The 8,118-nt window shown below is 40.1% G+C and overlaps 1 protein-coding gene across 1 annotated transcript in view; it reads right to left on the minus strand.

Annotated features, from left to right (window-relative positions):
• The window catches only part of NUP37 (nucleoporin 37kDa), a 75,777-nt gene extending 68,308 nt beyond the window's left edge, over positions 1 to 7,469 (minus strand). Inside the window, exon 1 of the mRNA XM_006888541.1 lies at positions 7,246 to 7,469. Within this exon, the coding sequence (XP_006888603.1) occupies positions 7,246 to 7,401 (156 nt within the window). The 5' untranslated portion in view covers positions 7,402 to 7,469. The remainder of the gene's footprint in view (positions 1 to 7,245) is intronic.
• Between the last annotated feature and the right edge of the window lie 649 nt (positions 7,470 to 8,118).

The raw sequence follows: 8,118 nt of genomic DNA on the forward strand, positions 1-8,118 counted from the left end.
GACATCATGCTTGGGAGGGTGGAGGGACAGCGCAGGAGGGGAAGGCCCTCTATGAGGTGGATTGATTCAGTGACTGGGGTAATCGGGATGGGTGTGTCGGAGGCAATGCGATTGGCACAGGATAGAGCAGGGTTTAGGGCTGTTGTACATAAGGTCGCTATGAGTCGCAAATGACTTGACGGCACATAACAACAACAGCAACAACAATATATAGATAGTTTTATTATTACCAGTGAAGCCTTTTTCCCTTGGCTGTAATGTTTGCCACTGAACCAACTAAAGGGTAGAAATAGGTAGACCAATGCTATTTTGGGTTTTGTATGGGGTGTAGGCAAAATTGTATAGGCAGGAAATTAAGCCACTTTGGAAAATTTGCTCTAATACAAATGGTTGGTTATACCAGGCTCTAGTATATTTGAGGTTGAAGCAAAGTCAGGTTGATGGAAGGACTAGTCTAAAAATTTGTAATTGGCAGGACAAGCCTAATAGAGAATTTAGGTTTTGATGAGATTGTAAAATTTATTTACCCCAATACTTAACTATCTGTAAAATATTCATTAAAAAGAGATGTAATCCTCTCTAAATATCTCCAATGAGAAAGACCTAACAACTTTTTACACAGTTTGGCGATAGATCTAATTATTACAGAAGTTCCCAGAATTAAGCAGAAATCTGTTTCCGTGTAAATTTTACTTACTGGGCTGAGTTCTGCTCTTGGCACCATACAGAGTAACTCTAATTTAGTGACCACTGGCTGTAGTTGTTCTCCCACAGGGAAACACAAAGCTTCAGCACACACACGAGGCAGAAATTCCAATCAAACAAAGTTGACAGATGACATAAAACTCATTTACCATTCCTAGTCTAATCCTTTTCCACAGGACAGTTTTAGTATTTTAAAATTTGTCTTCAAATACGTTATCTCCTTTGAAGCTCATAAGATACTTTTGAGAGCCAAAGTAACTATTTAATGTAATTGGCACTTCATAGAGGAAAGTATAGAACTATGCTGACCAATATGCTAGCGACTAGCCACATGGGGCCATAAAAACAAAAACCAAAAGCTGCTGCCAAGGAGGCAATTTCCAACTCCTTGAGTTTCTGTAGGCCAGAAAACTGGCTCATCAGATTCCAAAAGCTGTAAGAAAGTTTGGAAGCATTCTGCCACATCTTTGACCTTTAGAGTGGCTTCTGGGCTCCAATTGTGTACCTTTCAGTTAGCATTCAAATGCCTAACGGTTACACAGTGCCACCAGTTTCTTTATGTGGCCTTTAAGTAAATAAAATGAAGACAATTCAAACTCAAATAACTCAAATATTTGTGGAGTCAGCTGTGATTCACAATGACCCTCCACTGGTTTCCTAGGCTGTAAACTGCAATAGGGGGAGACTATCAATCTTTCTCCCCCAGAGCTGATGGTGGTTTCAAACCACAAGAGATGCAAAGCCTTTGGGTTGGCAGTGCAAACTGCTAGTAGAAAGTGTAAAATATATCCACATGTCAAAAACTTAGCACAAAGAGAGTATCTCATTTTCTTCTATTGATCATATACTAGTTTTGAATACTTTCAATAAAATACATTATATAAATTATCACCTAATTCTTAATTTGTATAAAGTGACATTAGTGTTTAACCGACTTATGGTTCACATTCTATTCCTATTGGATATCAAATGAGTTCCCTCTGCCAGTCTAATCACTGGCCTGACTGAGAGAAAGTAAAAACCCCAAGTAACAGAACTTCCTTTGAGCTCTGGCAGTGCATTGTTTTTAAGACTTTATTCACCTTTATGAAATAAAAGAACGTTGATGGTCTTGTCCTTAGAAAGCTGTGCTGTTAATCCAAAGGCCAAGCCTCTGGTAGGTCAAATCCACCAGCAGCTCCAATTGAGAAAGAGGAGTAATCCCTTCCCAATGATTTATACTTGGAAATACAATGGAGGGTAAGCAACAATTTGGCTCCAACTCCAGAGCAATAAGTACTTTTGAGTTCTAATAAATTTTAGCTTGTTCAACTTTCGCTTCAATAGTAGTCCAATCTATTAAACAAGGTTTGGACACTAGCACAGAATGAGTATACAGCAGGTGCTCAACAAATATTTACTACTTGAAGCTCAACTTCCAAAGTGTTAAGCACTCTTTGAGAAGACAAGCATAGTGACTGGTTTCAAAACAGATAACAGAAAGGAGCAGTGGTGGCCTAGTGGTAAGGAGTTGTGTTGCTAAAGCAAAGGCAAGCAATTTGGATCCACCAGCTGCTCTGTGGGAGAAAGACGAGAAATCTCCTCTTATGCAATTTATTGCCTCTAAAAAGCTGCTGGAGGGTCAGCTATCAACTGCAGGCCATCATCCTAACTAAGTATTAAGTATTCTTCGGGAGGATAGGCACGGTGAGTGATCTGCTTCCAAAAGGTCAGAGCCTTGAAAACTTTGTTGAACAGTTCTATTCTGTACCAAGGCTCTGAATTGGTCCATTTCTCTAAGGGAGAAAGATGGGCAGTCTTCTTCAGGAAAGATTTACAACCTTTGGAAACCTGGTGGTGGTGGTGGTGGTGGGGGGGTGCGTCCCCTCACGCACGGCCATCTATAATGACTGTTCTCTCTTCTTATCTGGATAAGAGTGAAGAAAATGAAAGACATATGCGAACAGTCTACAGTAATAATGAACCTCACAAACCCCAACTCAAGTACCCTGAAGCCAGAGGAACTACATGGTGCCTGGCTAACACTGCTGACTTCTCTGAGAGGGATCACAAGAGGATCATGGATAGAATGGGAGAGGAATGTAAAGCAAAATTCAAAATCCTAAAAATGGCCAGGATTACTGATCTGATGGTAACTGCTGGAATTCCCGAGACTATAGCCCTTAATGACCCTTTGAGTTTTGAAATGAATTTACCCCTGCAGCACAACGTTCAGCCAAACAATAATTGCAACTCAAATGTATTACTGTTGAGTGGACAGAGACTCATGGATGATCCTTCTGTGGGTTTATGGAGGCTGTAAATTGCACAGGAGGTGCTCTCTCACCTTTCTCCCAAAGAGTAGCTCGTGGATTTGAAACATCAGAGAGATGTGGCCTTTGGAAGAGGCCACCAACCAAACAGAGGCCTGGAAGCTGAATCACAACATCAAGGCTATAACCAGTATTTAGAACAATCAACCATCCAAGTTCAAAAGAGCAACATTTGCTCAAAGATTAAGCTCAGAAGACAGAAAGGGATTCCAACAAGAATCATGGGGAGGAAGTGGAGAGTGCTGATGTAATGTGGGATTATAATCAATGTCATAAAACAAAATGTGTACGAACGGTTGAATAGAAATCTAATCTGCTGTGCATACTTTCATTCAAATTACAAAGAGAAAAAAGAAAACCAAAATATTCTATGAACATTTTGCTAAACAAAAAGATATACCCAAATGCCTGAAGGTTAAATCCTTATTATTCAAAGCCTCACTTACACGGAGTACTACCTTTCCTGTGGAAAAGCAGTGTGCACTCAATATAAATCAGTCTTGACTTGGTTATTTAAATATGAGTGGCACTAAAAAGAGCCGAAATATAGATCATTTATACAGCCAGGTGTCCTCCTAGCTGGACTTCATGAGTAAGAATGTGGCATCAGGATTGGAGAATGACTCATAAACAACCTGCATTAGGCAGATGACAGACCTTGCTTGCTGAAAGAGAGGATTTGAAATGCTTGCTGTAGAAGATCAAAGACTACAGCCTTCAATATAGATTATATCTCAACATAACAAAAGTATAAATCCTCACCGCTGGGTCAATAAGCAAAATGCAGAAAAGACAGAAATTGTCAATGGTTTCATCTTGCTTAGATTCACAATTAAAACACTTAATACTGTTGCTGTTATTATGAGTACACTACAACTCATAGTTACCCTATGTACAATAGTTCTGAACCCTGCTCTATCCTGAGCCAGTCTCACTCTAACACATCTACCCTCATTATCCAAGTTATTCTGTCAATCCATGTCATCTGGGGTCTTCCTCTCCTGCACTGTCCCTTGACTCTTCCAAGCATGATATCCTTCTCCAAAGTCTGGTCCCTTCTGCCTACATGCTCAAAGTATGTGAGATGGAGTTTCAAAATCCTTGCCTCCAAGGAGCAACCTGGTTTCATCCTCTCCAGGACAGATACTGTTAGTTCTCCTGGCAGTCCATTGTATGTTCAATACTTTTTTTTAGCACCTCAACTGAAAGGCATAAATTCTTCTGTCATCCTTGGTCACTGTCCAACTCTCTAATGCATAGCAAGTAATTGTGAAAATCACTGCCTTAACAGGCACATCTTAGTCTCTAGACTCACATCATTGCTCGTCAGTAGTCTAGAGAGATCCCTTACAGTGGATTTTCCTAATACAATTCATCTTTTGCTTTCCTGATTGCTGGTGCCAAGAGTGTTGATTGTGGAACTGAGCAAGATGAAATTGTTAATCTCAATCTCTTCTCTGTCTATTGTGATGTTGCCAAATGGCCCAGGGGAGAGAACCTTTGTTTTACAGATATTGAGTTTCAACCTATATTGCAGACTACAGTCCTTGACTTTCTGCAGCATATGCTTCAGGCCCTCCTCAGTTTCAGCAAGTAAGGCTGTGTCATCTACATAATTCAGGCGGTCGATACGTTTTCCTCCAATACTGATGCCACATTCTTCCTCATAAACTCTACCTCTCAAATGATCTGTTACATAACAGATTAAAAAGGTCTGGAGAAAGGAAAAATCCCTGATATGCTCCTTTTCTGATTTTGAACCATGACAAAGAAAAAGGAAGAAAATATCAAGATGGATGTCTGAAGAGACTGAATATTACACCGAGAAGCCAAAGCAAAGGGAAGAAATCAAGAAGTTAAGGAGATGAACAGAAGATTTCAAATGGCAGGACAGAAAAACAAAGTCTTATATTGAGCTTGAGTCGGAAAATCAAACGGGTCAAACTCACATAGCATTTCTTAAGCTGAAGGAACTGAAGAACACATTCAAGCCTCGAGTTGCAATACTTAAGGATGATATGGGTCAAATATTGAATGATCCAAGAAGCATCAAAATAAGAGGGAAGTAGTACACAGAGTTACTGTACCAAAACTAACTGTCTGACAGAAGTATTTTATGAAACAACTTATGTTCAAGAAGAAGATGAAGATGAAGGCAGAAGGTCAAGCTGGTCTGAAGGAACAGGCAAAAAGAAGGCCTCAGGAATTGATATAATACTAAGTGACATATTTTTTTTAAAAAATGGAGCCCTGAAAGTGCTCATGAGGTTTTGCCAAGAAATCTGGAGGACAGCCACCTGTCGAACAGACTGGAAGAGATTCATATTTATTCTCAATACTAAAAGAGGTGATCCAATAGAGTGTGGAAATTATAGAACAGTATCACACACAAGCAAAATCCTACTGAAGATTATCCAAAAGCAACTAGAACAGCACATTAACTGAGAACGACAAGAAATAAAAGCTGGGCTGTGGCACTAGGGAAACCGCCACCAATGTCATATGGATCTTGGCCCAAAGCAGAGCATACCAAAGGAATGTCTATCTGTGTTTCACTGATTATGCAAAAGTATCTGACTGTGTGGATCACAACAAATTGTGGCGTATCCTTGTTATTAGCTGTCAGGAAATCAAAAGAAGGGCTGTATTGACAAATTCTATAGTCAGGGACTTCTCCAAAGTGCAAGAGAGCAAGGATGGCAGTCTAAAGATTAAGGTGCACCTGATCCAAGTCATAGTCTTTGCAGTTATCTGCTATGCATCTGAGAGTTGGACAGTGAATCAAGAAGTCATAAGGATCAATGGCTTTGAGTCATGGTGTTATAAGAGTACTAAATGACCTCTGGACTTTCGGAGAATAAAAAATTATGTCTTGGAAAGGATGTAGCCAGAGTATTCCTTAAAGGGAAAGAGGAAACTTTGTTTCACATACTACGGGCATGTTGTTAGGAGGGGTCAGTGTTGGTGAAGGACACCATGCACAGAAAGTGGAACGTCAGTAAAGGGGGGAAGACTCTCAATGAGAAGGACTGACGTGTTTGTAACAATAGGCTAAAGTATGGCAGAGATGATAAGGAAAGCACAGGATAGGACAGGGTTCAGGTCTATTGAGGATAGGGTTATTAGTAGTCAATTTGAGGACATCTAACAACAACATACGCTGCATATTCCTTTTTATCCCAACACTCCAGGGTTTAGGCTGGGTTGTATCCTTTCACCATATGTGTTGTTGTTATGTGCCATCTAGTCACCTGCAACTCATAGCGACCCTATGTACAACAGCCCTAAACCCTGCTCTGTCCTATGCCAGTCTGTCTCCGACACACCCATCCCCCCTACTCCAGTCACTGATTCAATCCACCTCATAGAGGGTCCTCTCCTGTGCTGTCTCTCCACCCTCCCAACCATGATGTCCCTCTCCAAGGACTGGTCCCTCCTTGGAACATGGCCAAAGCATGTCAGATGAAGCTTCAGAATCCTTGCCTCCAAGGAGCAGCCCAGTTGAACCCTCTCCAGGATGAACCTGTTTGTTCTCCTAGCAGTCCATGATACTCAATACTCTTCTCCAGCACCATAGCTCAAAGGCATCAATCAATTCTCTTTCTATCCTCCCTAGTCACTGTCCAGCTCTCTGATGCATAGCAAGTGATTGTAAAGACCATGGCCTGTGTCAAGTACACCTTAGTCTCCAGAGTGACACCATTGCTCTTCAATACTCTGGAGAGGTCCCTAACAGCAAACTTTCTCATCGCAATTTGTCTTTTAATTTTCTGGCTACTGGTGCCAAGAGTGTTGATACCTACTCAATATAAATGCTGAGCAAACAATCTGAGAAGTTAGTACTATATGAATAATGTGAGAGTGAGACTGGAGAAGACTTATCAACAGTCTACGATATGCAGATAACACAATCTTGCATGCTGAGGATGAGGAAGACTTGAAGCACTTACTGATGAGGATCAAAGACAACAGCCTTCTGTACTGATTACAGCCCAACAAAAAGAAAACAAAAATGGCAAACTGGACTAATATGCAGTATCAGGAAAACAGAGAAAATATGGCCATTTCAATGATTTCCTTTTACCTGGACTCACCATCAACACTCATGGAAGCAGCAGTCAAGAAATCAAATGACATATTACAACAGGCAAATGTGCTGCTGTGGACATCTTTAAAGTGGTACTGAACAAGTCAGTTTAAAGACTTCACTATAGTTTTGCAGACTAACCTGAAATGTACACGTGCCAATGACCACATAATTATTGCCACCATATGCAATTAGGTTTCCTGAATCTCCACTGTCAAACGGATTAAATTCTACCACATGCACATAATCTTCACAATCCACAGAGTAAGCAGCATTTCTTGTGGCATCGTGCTTCATCTTGTATGTCAAAACTTGAGCAGTTGTGAAAAAAAAATAGCCTTCTTTCTACTGGACAAGGTCACGAAGCTGTGGATTAGAGCACAAAGAGAATCAGAAGTGGTCAAAGTGCTAATGAAGCCATTTAGCAATGAAACAAAAATATGGCATTCCTTTGCCACAGATATCTTTAAAGGAATCAAACATTTAAAGTACTTATAAAAACAGCAGGAAAAGAATTTAATCACAATATTGTTTTCCTCATTTGTGAACAGAATTGTATAAACTGTACAATAGAACTCAATTGTGAACTGTCATTTTTAATAAGTCTTGGTAAAATCGCTCTTCAAAATAGGATCAATGTAATATTTTTTTTTTTTGAGCTTTCAAAGCCTTTGGCTCACACATACTTTTTTTTTTTTCAAACTGACATAATTTCTCGGTTTATTTTTTTTTATAATGCTTTTTTAAAAATTTAGGTTGTTTATTTTTCATTTCAATGAACATCTACAGAGATTTTGGGATTCCATTCATTCATTGTTGCACCCTTCTCCCGGCAGAAACCCTCCCCCCCCTTTGCTCCTCTCCCTGAAAAGCAAAACTCCCTCATTGGTACACAATCCCCCCCTCCCCAAACCCCACCCCCTACCCCCAAATATAATCCACTCTGCAACCCTCATTGCATACTCCTACGATAAAAATAATGGCCTAAAATATAATACTTTTAGACTATTCTCT

The sequence above is a fragment of the Elephantulus edwardii genome, unplaced genomic scaffold, assembly GCF_000299155.1.
Source record: "Elephantulus edwardii isolate Elephantulus edwardi_28Jun2011 unplaced genomic scaffold, EleEdw1.0 scaffold00068, whole genome shotgun sequence".
NCBI classification, from domain to species: Eukaryota; Metazoa; Chordata; class Mammalia; order Macroscelidea; family Macroscelididae; genus Elephantulus; species Elephantulus edwardii.